This window comes from Embiotoca jacksoni, unplaced genomic scaffold, assembly GCF_022577435.1.
Source record: "Embiotoca jacksoni isolate LCO1_2020_lvr unplaced genomic scaffold, fEmbJac1.0.p SCAF_15, whole genome shotgun sequence".
Taxonomy (NCBI): domain Eukaryota; kingdom Metazoa; phylum Chordata; class Actinopteri; family Embiotocidae; genus Embiotoca; species Embiotoca jacksoni.
Window position 1 is genome coordinate 1,171,057 of NW_027185285.1, and position 20,422 is coordinate 1,191,478.

Sequence of the window (20,422 nt, forward strand, 5' to 3'; positions counted from 1 at the left end):
AAAAATTTAAAAAAAGGAAGTGAGAGGAAAAGGTCAGGCTGGACATAGATAGAAAATGATGGTGCTAGAGTGCATGCTTGTCAGATTGGTGGAATTTATCACTGCAGAGGAAACAATAGGAAGCCTCTTGTAAACCTGAATGGGTTGCCAAAGTACTCTTGAGCAAAGCCCTCCCACTAATTTCTGCCTACAGGATGCTGCAGTGAAATCTTTCAGCTAAAGGTGCAAAAAACATTGAAAATAGCTATCAACAGCTACATGTTTGGCTTTTTTTTCCCACCCATGAGTGGTGTAACTCGTTCATTCAATGTCACTGTCACATGTCAGCAGACATTAAAAATAGAAGAGACGACCAGCGGTACATTAATACACATTAATCTATGTAATATGTGTGTATGTGGGTACACACAACCTAAGAAAAAAAAAAAAAAAAAAAAAAAAAAGAAGTGCCCGGGCCACTGGTATCTCACTCTATGGCTGTGTTCAAAATCACTACTCCCCTGTGTAGTAGATATTTAGTAGTTCACCCACTAGTGAGCAGTAATTTTTGCATTTGTAAAATGTGGCACATTGCATTGTGGGATTGTGGCGATATTACTCAGTCCATGAACACCACTTTTTCATGACAGTCTCTTCCCCTTAGGCATGTCTTCAGCTTCTAAACTAATATATAATGCATAGGATTCACACTCAGGGCTCCCAACACAACACGTACAGTCCGCTATATAGTGACTGTGGAATGAATCTGAACGCAGCCTATGTTTTCTTGCGTGTACGAGCGACTGTAACCCGTTAGCCACACGAGACGCTCCTGGGCTCAGTTTGTTGTGCAGGTGATGTTACCAACACAGAAGTTGATCTTTCCTCGATGCCAAATACAAACATTCAATATATGCCTGATGCCTTCGCAGGAAAAAAAAAAAAAAAAAGCCTTGCTGAAATGTTAAGGAGCTGTTGTGCAATCCGCAGCACAAACAAATTCACAAAGAATTCTAGATTAGGGTTTCGTAGACTGCCGAACCTCGAAGACCAGAGAGGCAAATCAATCACCCCATCTTACTGAGATAATCATGTGCACTTGCATGTGGTGTGTTACACTACAAGTGAAACACCTCGAATACATTTTTGGACTTCAGACTACCTCTCATCTGTAGCTTTTTAATCTACTTATCTCACCAAATATTTCTGTGCAAAGTTTAATATTTATATATATTCCGATTGTTTGTCATGAAGGTTTCACAGCTCACCCTGCTCATTTCATCTTCAGTGAGTCTGATTTTTTTCTACAAAGTGTGGTTATTCTATATTAAAAAAATAATGTCGACTCATACGTTTTTTTTTTTATAATGGCAGAACAGCATTAAGTCTAAAAGGCATCTCTGCGCACCCTCCAAAAATGACGATATCTGTTAGTTTTTGGTTGCATTTAAGACAGTACCATAGCCCATCCATCCATCCATCCATCCATCCATCCATCCAAAAGTGGTTTATTGCACCTTATTTTAGGAAGAGGACTTCGACAATGTTTCACCTACTTATCAGTTGAATTATGTTTCCTCCCTTTTTGTCAAAAGATGGTGATGGAATACATTTCCCCTCTGCCCCCTTACTTCTTTTGTCATCTGTTTTGCAAAAAGCTCCGACAGTGAAGTCCACTTGTGCTATAAGGCACTTTCCATTTTGAGCTCGTTTAGGTAAAACCAGGAAATTTCAAACCAAATCTGACCATCTGTCAAACACTAAAATGTAGCTTAGACTTTTTTTTTTTTTTTTTTTTTTCTGGTCATAGTCCTGTTTTTTGTTGATGCCTTTATTCTTACACTGAAATCAACCTGTGCTCAAACAGTCTCATTCTCACAAGTGCGCCTGTGATTAGCATGTTACTGTATATGCCAGAGGGAAATGGATAAAATGGTGCAGAGAGGGGTGAATGCAGACGAGCATAGCAGCCAGTGTCACATCCCATTCCTGCCAGGTCTGAGGAATGTCCACTCCTTGACACTTGTCCAATCTAAGCTATCTCAAGCTCTCTCCTCCAGCTTCACGCTGGCTAATCTCTCCTGACACCTCACATAGCCCCGACAGGGAATCACTCTACCCTGAAAACAATCCACCCTCCTCCCTCTCCACCTCAAATCAGTACCAGCCCGCCTCTCAGTCTTCCTGTCTTCCTTACATTTCTCTTTCTCCCTGCTTATCTTTCGCTTCCTCCATTACTTCCCTCTGTGGCCGACTCTTTCTCTCGTGTTTCCATCTGTCTTTGTCAAACCACATTCCGCTCCTCTTCTATCTCGCTCAATCTTTCCTCCCCCTGTCGGTTCTCCTCCGTCCTCACTTCCTCGCTGGGTATATCATGCCTCTGCTGATGCAAATCTTTGAAAAGACTCTTTGATTGCCAATTGAGGAATGGCCTGCATTTCTTTAAAAACTCATCTGCATTCAAAAATGGCATTTTACTCCACTGGTGGATGTTTTGGTAAAGTTGGAGGGTCGTGATCTCCTCGTGCACCTTCGCAGATGGAGAGATGCTCCAGAGGATCACTATAGGATGGGAGGGACAGATACCCACCACACTAAATATACTTTACTTTTTGGAGAGAAAAGAGAGAGGAGGGAATTTGCTGATAAGATCTTTTTTTATTGTTTGCACTGAGAGTCCATTATTAAAACTACTTATTTCAAACAGAACAAGAAACACACATTGCCATTCATGTTGTTTGCCGTAGGTTGTCTCACAGATCGAATGAGATCCTTCACAGATCATTTTCCCTAATTAGCGTATCTGGGATTCAAGAATTCTCGTGAGACAAGTCACTCAAAAAAATCCCATTTATTATTTAAACGTATTCAACAAATCCAAAAGATAAGATAGACAAACAAGTCATAGATTTCAATTACAAGCTGTTTGTTCTTCTCGTCGTATCTATCAAGGCTCCACCCTACAGAGCACAATCTCATTGGCTGCTGAATAAAATATCTGTCATTGGCTCTAGCACAGAGTAGTCTGAAAAAGAACGATGTAGTGATGGCACGGCACATGCTAAAATGCAGACACTCACTGGTATGCACAGATACTCACACACACACGCACGCACACACACACACACACACACACACACACACACACACACACACACACACATACACACACACTCAAACGTGCAGTTGTAATAGTCAGTCCCCCAATCAGTTTCATTCTCAAACAAGCTGTCAGGCCACCATGTTGAGTAAATATTACCATAATGCCTGTGTGTCAATGAATATGCAGCTAATGAATGGATGACATCCAGTGAGGCACAGAGACACTGAAACAGAAAAATTGCCCACTCTCTGTTGCTGTGCTTGAACGCCTCCTCTACCTCCCCGTCTCGCTCACTTCAGACTCTTCCTCTCTGCGTGTTTGTGACTTTCTCCCCCTCTTGCTTCACAAGACACATTTTTCTTTTTCTTTTTTGTAACCGCACAAGAAAGCTCAGAGGTCGGCACAGCAGAGAAGAAAAGAATTGGCGCTCCTCTGAATTTGAAGATACACTTCATCACATGGCTGGTTGTGGCGAGTGAAGCGTCTACATGAAGCGTGAACATTGAAAAGATTACTTGTACTCTACTTTAATTTCGAAGAGCAGGAGGACCTTGTGTAAGAACCAGTGCGAGGTGTTTGTGGAAGGGGTATCGTCGATATGACATGTTTCCTTTTTCACATACATTGGAAGTGCAGAATGTATTATTTTCCACATGAACAATATCTAGTTACCTTTGCTGTTCCCATCTATGAAGAAAAACACCCACTGCTATGAAATAGTGAAAGTCTTGATTTAAAGATTTCATTTCCAGCTGTTAGAGCTCTGAGCTGCATCACAAATTACATCTCTCAGTCAAACAGGATATCTTCACAAGGGACAAATATATTCTCTTTTTTTTTTTTCTTTTTTTTCTTTTTTTTAATCTCATTTGTGTAGAATATTATGCATGTCTACAAAATAAAATCACAATCTAAGGGAAATTGCACGGAACAACACGACAAGTTTCAGTCAGTCCGGTCCACTGACGGCACAGCTGACTTGCTGCCGGCGTGGAGAGAGGAGGTGAGATCGTCCGCTTTTGCAGGGTTTTCGTAGTTGTTGATATTTCTGTGCAATGGAGCAGGGCTGAAGAGGAGAGACACTGAAAATGAGGAGCTTCCGACACGTCGGAGTTGTGGCAAGGAGCGCAGAAAAAAACCCAGCCTACCGCCAACCAAACATCTCACTCCTCCCACGCCACCCGCCCAGCCCCTCTCAGTGCGTCCTCGGGAGCTTCGCATCCAGGCTCGGCTACAGGGCCTGGATGTCTCGGCTGATGGATACGAAGCAGAGGTGTCCGTGATGATGGAGAGAATTAGGAAAACTAGAAAGCATTCCGGCTTTGAACACACACACACCCTCCCCCCCGTCGTACAACTCTCTGAGTCTCTTCCTGTCTGACTGTCTCTGTGTCTGTCTGTTCTCAGTCTGCGTACAGGATGAAACCAGAGAAGGTGCTGTACTTGTTGTTGTTGCCTCCATGGGCTTTGCCGCCGTCCAGTTTGATGTAAACCTCGTCGCCCGCGTCCAGATGGAGGATGACGCTGTTGGAGGCGTAGTCGTAGTTCTGGTCGGCGTCTTGGGCAATGGCGCTGGCGCGGACCTGCAAGAACAGGGGCAGAGGAACATGCGGGAGAACAGGTAGTGCTTGTTAACCACAGTGCATATCAGGACATCAGATTAATCCATCTAGGAAATGCTCTGAAACAGTTGTCATTCTCTCATACTGCTCAACGTAGTCCTCTACATCTGTTATTCGATAATAGAAAAGGTTTAAATGTCCGATTTTTCAAGCTCAAGACAAACATCAGTAAGTGCAGGAGGGAACATCAAAAATTTTGAATACTTAATATGTACATAAATAAAGTGTTTTCAAAGCTGATTCATAGTTATTTTACGACTCGTTTCATCCTCCTTTTTTATGGCCTAAAAATTCACAAAGTTTTTATTGATCTCTTGACAAGGCTTTACGATATTTTGCTAATGAAGTTGCAGACAAACCAAAAGTGTAAAAACAAAACATAAAACTTCATCACTTCTTCTCAGAGGCAGTGAAACTGGCAGAAGAAAAACTGCTCTTACTCTGAGAAATCCCTCTGCTCCTTTATCAACAGAGAGCAACGAAGTTAGTTGAATAGGATAATTTATCATTTTGGAAATAACTGTGGATTTGGAGAATCTCAAAAAGTTTTGGGGTTTGAAGTTAGAGGAGTTATTGGATGCAGCAATGGCACATATATTTCTTCATATTATTATTATTAAACCTACAGGATCAACCGGAGGGTCAGTCAAACCTCAGGTCTTTCTGTCAAGCAGATTTATGGCTTCAATCAAGCCAGTGGTCTTTCACAGAAAACCGACGTGAAACCCTTGAACAAAAGGTCCACAGAAAGAAACAAGCCTCAGAAACTCAACAACAGGGCTCTCTTTCTCTCTCTCTCTCTCTCTGGGGGCTTCTTATTGTGGAGGAAATTGCTGAGAAATACATTAATGAAAAAAACATCAAGGATGCCTGCTGAGTATACGCAGGAATATTTGATAATGAGGAGTGATGAGAATCATTGGAGTGAGTTTGCGTCTTAAAAAGATTTTTTTTTTATCTCAGTGTTTGCCTTTGTCTCTGTGTATGTGTGTGTGTGTGTGTGTGTGTGTGTGTGTGTGTGTGTGTGTGTGTGTGTGATCTGCCAGTCTGACTACAGAACATTTGGAGCAGTTTCTAAATAAGCTGTCCTCTGTAATTACGACTGCCACCACAGACACGCTCTCTCTGTTTGGGCTGGAAAGTGTAGCTGCAGTGCTGCCACATGAGTCCTGAAGCAACAGCTATGTATTCCTGCGTGTGTGTGTGTGTGTGTGTGTGTGTGTGTGTGTGTGTATGTGTATGTTAGGGACGTCATAGCTTTAGATGGTAAGTAGGAACGACTACGGCATATTTAAAAGAAACTTGACGTGTGCGTCTTTTCCAAATGAAAATGAAGGAAAGTGTGTGAAAAGTTTGGAAAAAAAAGCAGCAGAATGAAAGTCATTAGTTGCTTAACAACAACAACAGCAGTCATGAACTCTCGTGAATTTTGTGAATTCTTGAAAACTCAATGGGTCATGAATCTCATTGTCTATTCTCTTAGTGCATACTAAGAATTTGGGCTCTGAATTCTTGCACACTAGATTTGTAATTAAGTGTGCACAACCAATTTAGTATAACACTAACTAACTTTAGTATTCACACTTTTTTTTTTTTTTTTTTTTTAAATCAATGCAGCAGCAGTAAAGATATTGTCGCTCGCTTTCAAAAACTGGCACCTCTCTTTCCCACAGTGGACACAAGCACAAACTTCACGCCGAGATTCGGAGCAGGCTACAGAGATCTCTTCAACTTCTTTCTAATTCCACACCCCCAGATTTTCTTTGGTTTTAAACTTCATTGTCATTATCGCCTCAACTGGATGAGGAATGTCGGTATGAATCTGCCGTCGGCCGTCTATCTAAGGCCACATCCTCTTCCTTTACTGCCATCAGCGTGTTACCGTTTTGAAAATACCGTCACAACAGGAAACCACAACAGTCTCCTAGCTAGCGATCAACATGCAGAAGAAGACAAACTTTGACACAAAGTTTGGATCGTGCAGTAAATTAGGCCTGCTTGGTTCCTTTTGATCCTCTGCGGGGATTTTATCATTTGAACGGCAGGGCTCACCTCCCCGGGCGCAAATGTTAAACCAAAATAAATTCCTCCAACGCTATCTTGTTAAGGCACCGTCACTGCATCCTCGGCTTGGCGCCGGCTAACGCGAATGTGATTGGTTTAAAGAAATACAAGCCCGACCGTCTTCCTTTCTTGCCCTGAACTAAGATGGTATATTGATGCTGCCAGACCATCCTCCAGGGGTCACACAGCACGGTAGATCTGGCCATGCGAGACGAGCCCCGAGCAATGCTGCTCAAGTGACATCGCTTGAGGAAACTTTGTCCAGCTCCCTTCAGAGTCATATAAGGCTTCACAGAACTTTTTAAAACACAAACAGTAGAACTTCCCAACCCCTGACGCACAGATACAGACAGCCAAGGGAATTTTACAGCTTAATGTATGTGGGAAGTTCTTTACTGGGGCAAGTCAGTCACTTGATCTCAGTCCAGCTTAGCATCGATATCATGTGCTGAAAACCAGAGTGGGGGCAAAAAGCTCCCGAAGCGAGCAAGAAGTGAGTGTGGCTGCAGTGCAGACCTGGCAAAGCATCTCCAGTGTCAGCTCATGTCTGTGGGTCATAAACTGCCAATAGTAATGGACTCCAAAGTCCTTAGTAGTAAACATTCACTCAATTTTCATTGCAAATTTTCCACTTTTGGCTGCAGCGGAAACAACATGTGAACAAAACATCAACATTTTCATCCCCTTTTAAGTTGATACAGTGAACTTGTTATCGAGCGTATCAACATTTACACCTCCAGGAGCAACATTATCACCCAAGCGGAGTCGTTGTTTCTGATTACCTGATTAATGTATGTTACATACTCACTCGCTCATGCTCTCTTTTAGCTCTGTTTTCGGTCTCTATCAACTCCTGAGGGAAATATGTAGCCGGTAAATGCTACAATATGTTACGTTTTTTTTTTTTAAATTGTGCCGAGCCCATTGTGTGCAATGGCTCTACAGGGCTGTTACACTAAAAAAAAAAAAAAAAAAAAAAAAAAAAAAAAAAAAAAAAAAAAAGCTTTTGGAAATGTAGTAAGAGTGAACAAAAACAGTAAAGTGGAGGCGGGTCGGTAAAAAGGAGCAGAAACTCACTATTAACCTTCAGATTTGGGTTCGAATTCTGTGTATCATCATCGTCAATGTAAGGTTGTTAAAAAGAAATATGAGCTATAGCCGCTTCAAGTCCAATATGCTAATTGGTGACAGGAGCTATAAACAACAAAAAAAGTGCCACTCTCCTCTCACAGTCTGCACTTTATCTCAGTGCTATTAAACAGTTACTAACAAGGAGAACTGCATCATCTGTAACGTATATTGAGTACGATCGAACAGGAAGATCATTATTTTCTCCAGAGATTGAAAAAAAGAAAGCACTGTACATCCTTTAAAGGAGCTAATGGTTAAATAAGCCTATTAGTCACTTAGTCTGGTCAGTAAGGTTGAATCGAAATCAATAGTTTACGTGCATTTGAAGTGTTTTCTTGTGGCTCATTATGGGGTCTCTGAAGTCCTCGGTGGCCCTTGCCTTAGCTCCGTGTTTGCCCACTCTGCTGTAAATCGGAGGCTTTTCGAGCGGATGTAGGCAAGTTGCAGGCATCATAGAGAATGTCCAATAATTAGTTGGCCTGTATAAGGAGTACACACAACAGGCATATTGACAAATGTGAGGAGAGGCCAGCTACTGACGGAGATCTCCAGCACAGAAAGTATCACTGTGGCCAAAACTATTGGGCAGCCGAGAAAAGGTTCTTTTGACAATTAGATATATTAGACCGATACATTTTATAAGTTTACACAATTTAAATCAGTTATTTATTTAAATTATCCAGTTTTTAGTTTTTTTTCAGTTCTGTCTTTTTCTATGATGCTGTTTTGTAAAAGGATGTTCTTCTCTTGTCTTTTTGGCTTCAATAGTTACCGGTGTCAATGCTAAACTCTGAGCTCATCTTCAGTTGATTTTTAAAAACCTGCCGTTGGAAGCGTAAAAGTCTGCGGAGGATGTGCAGAGGCGTGTAAAGTCTTATCAAAATAGCAAATGTAAAGCTGTCATGAACTGGATATCCAGTAGTTTGAGTCAATGTTATATCGGCGCATTGAGGCAGTTATTGGTATTAATAAAATGATGACCTTCAAACTGTATTTTCAAGCTGTAAATGGTACGAGAGTTACAAGCCACTGATAAAAAAAAAAAACCTGATAATTCTGTAAAGGGGGCATTTGAGAGTAAGTGCTTCTCTCCTGAGCAACACAATGACGGGGACAGACTCAACGCCAGAAGCTGCAGCGGGTCATGAAATCAGACACGGAGCCTTTCGGGAACTGTTACTGTAAAAAGCATTTAGGTGGTAAAATGCCATATTTGTGAGGCTGTATTTTGAGCCTGCGTGGCCTGATTACGCTGTGTGCTACAGTATGTTGTTAACACTGCATCCCTGCACAACACCTTACAGTATGAGCGCTGCCACAGGGTCCCCACAGAGACAACAATGACATGAACCACCGCTCACATGTAGGACACTGATTTTCTGAGATTACACCGTGGTTTCAATATGTTCAAATGTTTAACTTAAATTATTTTCTGCTGAGCCCTCTCCCTCCTCAAACCAGTGTTATGAATTTAGGCGTGTTGGCCAATGTTCTTTATTCTGGATTTTCCTGGTGAGTCGCCTTTAAATCCACCACACGCTCAATTCTTGGAGCGATTCTCAAAGAGACTATTGTTCTTTGCATCGCCTTCAGCTCGCCGCATTGAATTATTGAACAGAGTGGAGCAAGGTTGACACTTCTTCAGCCTTCTTAATAGCATTATTGTTAATGATGGGAAAAAGGGGTTGGGGGTGATCAGCTTCATAAATGAATGTGAAATTAATTTTGAAAGTGGATATATGCAACTTTATGTCAGGCCAGATTAATTTAAAAGAATATCACACAGGGGCAGAACAAAGTATATTTGTGCAGATAATCATCTATTTACAGTACCATGTGTGCCTAAATCATCAGACTGTATGTAGCGGGACGACCTTCTCTATAACTACCAATCAGTTAGTAAAGGTGCGGTTTCTACTTAATAGCTAACATGTGAAACGGATGTCGAGTGTTCTTCAACTTTTTAACTGCATGACCTGGACATTAGCTGTCACGTAGAAATATGCAGGCGATTTTAAGTGCTAATCTCTATAATACATTCCGAGTAGGGCTTCTAAGATACAGGAGTAATATATGGAATATTGTACTTTTTTTTGGATTGTTTATCCTCCTGATTAAATCTAGCGCAGCTCATATCGATGTGCAAACAAAGCCTCCTGTTCTGACTCGGAGATGCCAGCGTCCGGTGCATATTAATACGATATGATATGTCATGAGCGTGCAAAGTCAACACCATCTTATTAGAGGGTTACTGCCTTGGGTTGTATAGGAAGCAGGTGATGATGCCTCTGGAGGATTTGTCAGTTGGGATTTTAATGAAACTTTATCAAAATATTTGCTTTGCAGGTAGTCACACAGAACCCAAGAACCTTCAGAAATGACACAGATCTGTGATATAGTTCGATTGTTCTCTTCATCGCTCTTAAAGGAGGTAAATTTAAGACATCTTCAAGTACATTATTTGTGTTTTTTGGTGGGGGAGCAGGGAGAACCGTACAAATGAACAAAGCCCTGGTGGAGGTAAACTTCCCTAAAATCCTGAAATCCTTCCAGTTCTTCCGCAGTGATATTTTTGTTTTGTTTTCCTTCTGTGCTTTAATGGTTTTTATCCCCTTCTGAGACTAACTGCAGCAGTCTAGGCCTCTTTCGTTTGCTTTTCAATGATAACCACGCATGAATAAAGCTCCTCACTATTTTCGAAATAATGATCACGGAGCTCTATTTGAGCTATTTTCCTTTCTCTTGTTTTTCTTTTTTCTCCCCTCCTCCTCCTCCTCTGCACAGAGAACTTGTTAGGGATATAAGCCGGAGATTCAGATGCAGGATAGGGCAGACGTATAACCAAAGATGAGGAGGAGGACAAACAGCCAACCGGCAGTGCGTGACCTTGACACAGAATATGTAGAGGAACTTTGACAAGACAAATAAAGCATGAGGCCGTGAGCGCCGGCTCCGGCGATGGTAAATGAGGTGTCAGGCGATGTTGTCTTCCTTGTGGCTGCTCGTGCGTGTTTGCATCCGTCATATCGTCAACGTGATGGCTTTGATTGAATAATATTCAGAGTGAAGACAGAAAATGTAAGGCAGTGCTTGTGCTTAATAGATAATGCACGCCTGTAACAGTAATGCTTGGATTCTCTTAACTTGTGCACTGCGTAATTGTGAATATGAACGTCACAGTTATCCATGATGACAGCATGTATGTGAAGAATATGCGCCAGAGATGAATTTATAGCACATTATAAAAGCCTGTCACTCTTCCTCTGTCACTTGGGACGTCCTTTACAATCAGCCTATTGTTTAAAAGGGGATTTACATTATTTTCCTTCAGCAGCTGCAGTGTGCGGTATTGTATGGTTGACTGGATATCTTTAATTATAAACCCCTGTTACAGTTCTGCTTATGAAAATCATGACGTGTTGTTTTTTTTTGTGTTTGTTTTATCTGTTGTGTCTGCCGCAGGAGGAGTCTGCAACGTCTCTCTGGGACGGTGATCTTACAAGGGGCTTTGTCACTGTGACAAGGACATGTCTCGTGGCGTCTCTGACAGGGATTTGTTGACTTGATGTTGAGCCCCCATTTTGGATCAACGAGTCTATTGGTCCTTTTTAAATCAAAGTGTACTGCCGTCTAATTGTGTTTGAACATTCCAGCCGTGAACCGCATGCTTAATGGCAGCTTAGATGGCTTGCCACCGCTACTGAGCCTCATCCAACATTTCACTGCAACACGCATACGAACGCACACAGTGGCAGAGGGACGAGGAGAGACGTGCCATACCCGCATTTGCATTTTCTTTTAGGAAAACGTACGCGAGAGTTGCACTTTTACTGGAATAATGAGAAGAGGAAAACTACGCTGGGTTGCAGGAGAATTGTCAGAAAGCCGGTTCATTTGTTGGCGGGACCTAAGTGAAAACATGACAAGAGAAATTAAATGGTAACAGGAGATTTGCCATCTGTCAGACGAGAGTAGAAAAAGGTCTCCTGAATTAATTTCGCCAGCTGTTCTCTTTGTACCTGCTCAGCCTACTTTAAAACAGAGTTGCTTTCAAAAAGCTCTCGCTCTTTATGAAGCTGCGCACAGTAACGCTGAAGGTGAGCTTGGTTGTGAGGCGCTAGTTCATCAGTTTATTACATTTATTTAGTAACACTTGATCCAAACAAAGCTTCCTAGGGCCCAGAATATCAGTCGTGCTGCTCAGCAGTGGTGACAAAGAGGATGAAATCAAGACAGCTTCTCCTGACAGGGCACTGTCAGAGATAACAGTGGTGGAGGAAAAAAAGAGGCATCAACTTTGACCTGCAATCCAGCCTCTCTTTTCCTTCTTGTGTCTGTCTCATCACGCTCAGTTAATTACCGAGATGCACAGCGCCGCCTGCCTCGAGTACCAACACCAAGACCACCATCACTGCTCAGAGCGATGTCTGAAAAGACACCTCTACTGCAAAATTTGTCCACCTTTGCTCGCAACGCAGCCTGTTGAGGCATTAAGATTCTTCCCTTTTTTTCTTACCTAAAAGCGACTGCTCCGAATTGAGGCAAAGTGAGTTTCTGTGTTGTAGCTGATTCATCCTCTCTTACCGGCTGACTGTTGATATTTTTCCCGTATTCATTTTAAAGGGGGGTGGGGGAGTGGGGGGCATGAGGTGTTAAACACACTGAGTTATGTAGCAGACTGTGAGTCATTTGAAGCCATTGACTTGCTGCTTTCCTGTGAAGTGAGGGAGGATAATTGTTGGTATCACTGAAGACTGAATTCAGGGGACGTCTAAATGTCAGGGGCGTGGGGAGAGACGGAGAGAGAGATGTTTGCATAAGAGGGCCAGGAGCACTTGTCTATCTCCCATATGGCCCTCATTATAATGAAGAAGCCTTGTGAGTCAACACCATAGCATCCTTGAGTCAGCGAGCCACAGGAGACATTTCATAGCCTATTTTAGACCGTATGGTTTTGGTCTCTCGGTACATGTGAGGCATTAGACATTAGCAGTATTTCATGAGCTATTTAATGTGAGATGCCAGCACTGGGAGTGTGTGCAGTTCTGAGCAGTAATGGCTCTCTATTTGAATCTCAATGTCAAATGTTTTAAAAGTAATGGAATTATTACAGACAAGTGGTGGGCAGTTTTCGAACAAGTTTTGAAACTTCACCAATAAATGATAGATTTTCTTCTGTGTGCTCGCGGATGACAGCCCGATGTCATCTTGACATTTCCAATCTGTGTGGTATTTCCTAACAACGTGGGCCAATCTTCATTTAATAGCCCTCGCACCTAATTAGGCCAGCTCTAATGTTCCACTCGGCAGAGTGTCAAATCCAATGTCCAATTACACAGCAGATCAAGGCCAAAGGTCCACCTCCACTACCACTCAGGCTGATTATGGAAGAAGTGCCATGATATACATCACATAGAAAGAAACAGGTCTGTCAGAAGAGGGAAGGAGACACGCATACATGCACACACACACACACACACACACACACACACACACACACACACACACACACACACACACACACACACACACACACACACACACACACACATACGGGGATCAATACTGCAGGCGAAGAGGCTGAGGGACTGAGGGTGGCTCTCTCAAACCCTGCCTGTCTATTTCAGACAGAGTCTCTCTGTTTCACCAGGCAAACACACAGAGGCCTCTCAGTGCTGATGTCGGACCACGATGAAGAATAGCCGGTCTGAACATTACCAGAATGTTAAAATCAATCAAGTCTAAGTATATTGCTGTATCTGTATAGATAGCGTTGACATTTTTCTGTCAATTTAAGAAGGAAAAATATACAATTTTTTGTCCTTTTTGGATTTAATAAAATCGTTTTTGTTAGTCACATCCTTCTTTCGAAGAAGAAAATCTCAATAATCAAATCCAAGAGAGCAGACCCTCTCCAGATGGCTCAGCTCCCATGTTTAATGTTGGGATTGACACCAGATGCTGAACACAATGCGTGGGCTTCACCTGGATACGCAGCAGCAGGATAAACAGTCTCGTGTTCATGTGTATCAGAGCTGAAGACCCCCCAGGAGGTGTCTTTATGAGCGGAGATGGACTGAAGTGTGTGACAGGGAAATGACATGTGACCGAGCCGAGTCGAGGAACGCCTCAGAATCACTTTTCTTTCAGGTGAGGGGAGCTCAAAAGCAACATCTGAGAAAAATACTAACTTATTCTGTTGTAGTGCGATGCATCACTTGAGAGCCATGAAGAATATTGATGGCTTGTGTGTTAATAAATTGACTCTGTGATGCTGCAATCTGGATTCTGTCTTTTTTTTTCACAGAGAAGTTTTTCTTTTTTTTAAGATGAAAACTTTCTGCTCCTTTGGAAAAGTGAGTTTCTGTGGACCTGACATAGAGGAGAGATGGAGGGCAGTGCACAGTTGGGGTGGGTTGAGGCAGTGGGTTGGGAGGCGTGGGGGGGTGCAAGCATGTGTGTGTGTGTGTGTGTGTGTGTGTGTGGGCATGTGTGAATGTGTGTGTATGTGAGAAGGAGACTGCAGCGGTAATTGCTAGGGAAGAGCCATGTGCACAAAGGACGTTGAAGCTTATTAAAGGAGGAGACAGAGTGATTATTCACTATGGTCCTCTTGAGAGACTGACGCTGAAGTCATTGCTTTTAATTAACTCTGAAACGGTTTTGCGGATTAATAACAATATTAAGAAGGGAACGGAGAGGAGAGGCGCAAACACATCCTGGATCTGGTTCAAGCTATTTAATTACAATTAAATAGACTCGATGGCACAATAGCACAATAACTATGTCTTTTCTGTCCTCTTTTCTTTCTCCCGTGTCCATAAAATTTGTCGTCATTGTCACTGCCTTGTCTCTCAGGATGTGCCCAAGACAGGTTACAGCAAAGCGATGATTTACTGGCGAGTGCTCAGGATCGGTTGGGATATTTGGCACACGAGTAAAAAGAACAGGCAACGAAGAAGCCAAAAAAAGTGAGAGGAGAGGAAGTTGGAAAGCGGGTAAAGAGTGCTGTGCTCAAAATAGATTTCTTATTTGTTTGTTTACCAGGAAGTTCTTTTTTCTTTTTTTTTTGGGTCTTGCTTGAAAAATGTCAAAGTTCTGGGGACAGTGTTTTTTTATTCTTGTGTTGCACTCTACCAAGTTAAGAAAAGAGAAAGAGGAAGGAAGTGGAGAAGAAATAAAGTAACCTATGGATGCTGCTGTTCGACTCGTCTCGTAAAAAACTCCTGGAGTGGGAGGAGCACATGCTGGCACTGCAAGGCCTGGAAACCCACCAAAAGATGATAAAATACTAGTATTGTCTGCAATTCCCCTGCTTCCCCTGTCCCATCGCACTGCATAGCTTTTTTGCAGCCTTAATGAGCTGAGTAAAGCACCATTGTGACTGTAGGAGTTTGGGTTTGACTCTCAACACTTCATCAGGGATGGAGCATAAGTTGGCCCAACATTTATAATCATTCACAGTCATTTACACAAACTAAGGCTCTGGGGCCTTCTGCATCAGCCAAGTACACAGTCTAATAAACACTATGAGAGGATTGCAGGTAATATGCATAAGCTGTACATAGGACAGAGAAAGATGGAGGAACAGAGGCAGTTACCGCTCCATAAACATTACTCGGGTCCCTGGAGATGCACACTGTGCATCCAACTTAAGTACCTCCACACCCTCCTCTTGGGAGCACAATGAAGCGGGAACAGAAGGTGTTTTATAGGAACATATGTTCTTCTGCCCCTATTATATATCAATGCTTTTACGCCCACCCATAAACATTACTGTTGACTGAGACATTACATATAGAAGGTGATTGCTGTAAGTCTTTTTTTCTTGCCGGGTGTGAACTTGGTGAGGGGAAAGGAATTAACCTCTAGCCGCCTCGGTGAGACTGCGAGGTTCACGCCACGGAGTCGATGCCAGCTGTTATTCCGTCTCCACGTTGCACACATCATGCACTCGGCACTTCTAAGATAAGACCCCCAATACGGTAACTGTTTTATTAAAGTTAGGAAAAGACTAAAGAAGGAAAATTGACTGAAACTAAAATAATTTCACAGCCAGCAGATATAAAACTACACCGGGAGGCTGCTGAACCATGATGTCAAACAGCGGTTGAAAGATCAGTTTTATTTTATTTCATTATTTACTTATGATTTCTCTCATCTCATTGCTTGACTGTGTTTCTCACTAGTTCAGGCTGATGAGTGAGAATCAGAAACTCTACATGTATGAATAATACCTTTTAATGTGACTTGGGATGAGTGTGAACTTGCATAATTTGTGTACAGTAAACCAGGAAGTGTCTGTCACCAGCAGCATTTCTTGTGACATTACTGTGTCTCGGTGTTTATAATTTACTTTGAGCACAAATGGTGGCAAAAAATAAAGTGCATCAGCTTGTGAAGAGCATGACAATGTTTGAAGTGCAATGTGGGCAACCTCTTTACTATTTTCTCATGATTTCTTATCATATGATACATAATTTATTGCAGTGCTTATAAAGTATTTACATTTGTAATCCTTTGAAGTCACTGAAATTAGTTTTGCAGGATCAAATGTGAAAGCAAGTGAAGCATTAAAAAAATATTGATTTGTTTTCTTTACTATAAATATTCCTTTTTCATGTTTGTCATGCAACAAGCAACACGATATGATAGGGACACAGTTGCAGCCTGAACAAACAAAGCAAACAATATTTGCAATAACTGGAGTGTAACATCCATATTTCTTTTGCAGGCACAACGTTTTTTTTTGTTTTTGGAGCCACTTTGGGGGATAATCTGACGGCTGGTTGGAAGTCTGAACTGCTGGCACGTATTGCCGACCTGAGAAGACCCTGCGGGGCGCACAGTAAAGAGCCCCATTAAAATGATGCATCAAGAAAGCCGAGAATAGATCACACACACGTCCTAATGCATTTATCACGACTGTGAAGGCAGATGGATGCAGCGGCGGAGAGACGACGGAATCCGGTAAGATGGTACAGACATTTATGGATAAAATATTGTAAGGGAAATATCTAATATTTCCCCTCTTTACACTTAAAGTGGATACAAGTCTAAAAGTTACGCGACAACGACAACAATAATGATAATATTAATAATCAAACAAACAATGAAACATTTACTATTGTAGTGAAAATAAATGTGAAAACAATCACTCCTCCACACACGGACACGGATGAAATGAAAGGTAAAGTAAATGCCAGAGGACCACATCTTTATGACATTAATCCTCTCCGCTCAAAAACACTTCCAACTCCTGCGGTTTTAATTTTCAGCACCACTCCAGCTTTTCCACTCTAAAAACACTATAAATGCCAACTCGCCGTCACAAACTGCCATTTAATTGCTCTCAATTCAGGACAAAAAAAAAAAAAAAAACGGACCGCGCGATCATTTTTTCCAATTTTTTTAAGCTTAAAGACAAAAAGACCGGCTCCCACTCCGCGCTCTGCCCACACCGTGACCGTCCTTTGGATCGCGGGACGCGGCGATGTCAGGACGCATCATGAGAAGAGAGGACGCGGCTCGAACAAGTCAACACATCTTTATCTCCCGGCGCGGTGTGTGCCACATCTGTGCGCTCTGGGCTTTGGAGACGCGCGGCAGATACCCAGCTTAACTCGCAGTGCCACTTTTTTTTTTTTTTTTTTTTTTTTTTTTTCAGCCTTCAAGAAAAATCAACTTCCCTTAATGTTTGGATCTTTAAGTAACACCGATACAGCGGAAGCAGAGAGTGAGTATCAAAAGAGTCGAGTACAAAGAGGAAAAGAAACTCTGAAAAACTTTCAAAGCACTAACCTGGCCATTCTTGCAGAGGTCTGCCCACATACTGGTGCCGTCCCCTCCTCTCATCAGCACATGGTAGATGAAGAAGTATGTACCCGGTATGCTGCAGATGAACTTGCCGGAAATGCCATCATAGTTGTTGCCCAGGTTGGTGACTACGTCGTCAAACTTGAGGATCTCGTAGCCTTCGTGGGGGTTCTTAAGCCCTGCATAGAAGGCCACCCGAGGCACCGTGCTGTAGGTGGCCGTGCTGATAGCTCCGTTACCCCCCAGACCCAAAATCCCAGTCCGTCCCTGATCCCCTCTGTCGCCAGGAGGGCCGGCTGGTCCCGGTGGCCCCGGTTCTCCTGGCGGTCCGGGAGGTCCGGTCTTGCCTGGCCTGCCAGGCTTCCCCTGCGGGCCCTGCAGTAAGGTGGAGGGTGGAAGCACGTTGCTGTGGTCACTCAGCGCCTCTGCCTCAGCTTGTAGACCGGTGGAACTCGTGCTGCTGGCTGGAGTGCCCTTGTTCAGGTAGGGGTCACAGACCATTCGACAGGTGCCCAGCATCTCGTAGTGGCTGGCGTCTGTCCCCACAGAGCTGACGAGCACCGGGATGAGCACCACCAGCACCAGGACCAGCATAACACCCACGGCAGCCGCCACCAGGGTCTTCCTCCCGATGCTGAGTCGGGGAAGGGGCTGCGCTGCCAGCGTGGGTCTCCCGGGGGCGGAAATGGTGACTGCTTGGTGTGGGGAGCCTGTCACCGAGGAAAGGGACCCGGAGATCCCGAGAAGAGTTGCAAGAGGAGCGGCGAGTGTGTGAGGGTGAGACAGAGACCCACATACACTTGATACACCTCGCTGCTCCACTCAGTCACACTAAAGTAAGCAAGCAGTCACTCACACATACAGAAGGACTTAAGGAAACCCAAACATACACAAGGAGACATTCAGCTCGTACTTACAAACACAATCTGACTTGTGAGAAGAAGCAAGAAGGATGCAGAGCCCAGAGGACTGGAGTGAGAGACGGAGGGAGGGAGAGAGAGAGAGAGAGACGGAGGGAGAGAGAGAGAGAGAGAGAGCGAGAGAGAGAGGGGGGGGAAATGATGAGAGTGGGTGAGTGAGAGATACAGAGCAGCCACTGGATCTGTGTGTGTGTGTGTATATATATATATATATATATATATATATATATATATGTGTGTGTGTGTGTGTGTGTGTGTGTGTGTGTGTGTGTGTGTGTATGTGTGGTGAGTTTGTGGTGCTGGATTCTCAGGCTTGGCTTTTTATACAGCAGTAGCGGAGCCCCCCTCCCCCCTCCCATCCCTCTCCTCCCCGCTGCTCCGCTGCTCCCTCATCGAGTGAGAGGTTGGTGTGGTTACGTCCCCTTCTCTCTCTCTCTCTCTCTCTCTCTCTCTCTCTCTCTCTCTCTCTTTCTCTCTCTCTCTTTTCGACTCACTTGGAGGAAGGACTCTCATCACATGGCATTTCTGTCGTCCACTCTCCTGAGCCAAAGAGGAAACCCACACAGCCCCCCCCCCCCCCCGACCTTCTCGCTCCCCCCTTCTTTCAACCCTCTCTTCCCCTCTTCACCTCGCTCTCCTCTCCTTTTCCCTACTTCTGTTGTTGTTTCTCACTCCCTTGCTTTCTCCTCTCTCTCTCTCATCAGCATCCAGCCTCTAAAAATAAAGATGGAGCTGTGGAAAGACACTCTTTTTTTTCTTTTTTTCTTTTCCTGGAGGTGGGTTCTAAAGATTCATGCATATATGCACGCAGACACAAGACAACACTTAAATCTGCTTTGCCAGGAAATGCTAACAGCTTCTCAGCAAAAAGGTGATAATTACAAAAGTCAATGCCAAGAAAAAACTTATAAGCCAACAGATTGACTGTTGATACTGTTCAAAAACTTCTTTTTAAAATGATCTTGGTGTCACAAGGACACCTTTTTAGGGTAAAGGCAGCAGATCTGTCCTTCTGTTTGGGGCAACCCGACATTGATGCTCCTCTGCTGTTATTTCTTTTTTTATTTGCCTCTCCCCCGTGTCAATAAGACTGTTTCTCCATCTGAATACGCTGACACCATTTTATATTGGTGTCTTTTCTTTTGGTATTGATTTCACGTTTTTGTTTTATCAAATTAGGGGTGCTGGTTGGGAGAAAAAAATCCATATGAAGCAGTGATGTCATTTGTTTGACATTTTCATCCCTTGGAGTGATAAATGGTAAAGTAAGAAAGCAAATGACAAAGTCTGTAGATGGCAAACACAGTCATCATGAACTGTGTGATTTGTTTGCAGAGAGTTCGGTCCTCAGTGTTTTTGGAGTCATACAGTTCAAAATGCAAAAATACACAAATATGGAGATAGATGGAGAGAATTTGTCATATTCATGTCAATATGAGCTGCAGATTGGGGGAAAAAAATCACTAATGCCAGCTGCACATGTGAAATGGACATATTTTAGGCTGATATCTGTTTTTTTATAACAAAACTGAAGCCAAGACAGCGAGTAGCTCAACAGCACACACCTCTGGGATGTGCAGTTACAAAAATCAAAATAATCTGTTATTATGTTCAGTTTGTTACCATTGTGTCTGAAAAATCACTATCTGGTGCTGCTTGTTCACAGTCCTGGTCAGAATTGTTAGCACCTCTCAATTTTAAGTGCAGAATTTATAATATCTTCACAAATAATTGCAAATGAAGCAATGTTTTATAATCACATTATGAATAAAATGGCCAAATTATTG

At 43.0% G+C, this 20,422-nt stretch overlaps 1 protein-coding gene across 1 annotated transcript; it reads right to left on the reverse strand.

Moving 5' to 3' along the window:
• Positions 1 to 2,811: 2,811 nt before the first annotated feature.
• On the reverse strand, positions 2,812 to 18,529 carry c1ql1l2 (complement component 1, q subcomponent-like 1-like 2). The gene is made up of 2 exons (XM_069148673.1): positions 17,701 to 18,529; positions 2,812 to 4,665 (listed from the first exon to the last, which is right to left on the reverse strand). The coding sequence occupies exons 1-2, from the start codon at positions 18,307 to 18,309 to the stop codon at positions 4,486 to 4,488; spliced, it is 789 nt and encodes a 262-aa protein (XP_069004774.1). The 5' UTR covers positions 18,310 to 18,529; the 3' UTR covers positions 2,812 to 4,485.
• Between the last annotated feature and the right edge of the window lie 1,893 nt (positions 18,530 to 20,422).

What these genes read in the sequence shown, in the direction of transcription:
- c1ql1l2 (XM_069148673.1), bottom strand. Translation starts at nt 18,309, where the DNA reads ATGCTGGTCCTGGTGCTGGTGGTGCTCATCCCGGTGCTCGTCAGCTCT. An exon ending in ACCTCTGCAAGAATGGCCAG is followed by an intron (nt 4,666 to 17,700) that starts GTTAGTGCTTTG and finishes CTGTTCTTGCAG; the next exon opens with GTCCGCGCCAGCGCCATTGC.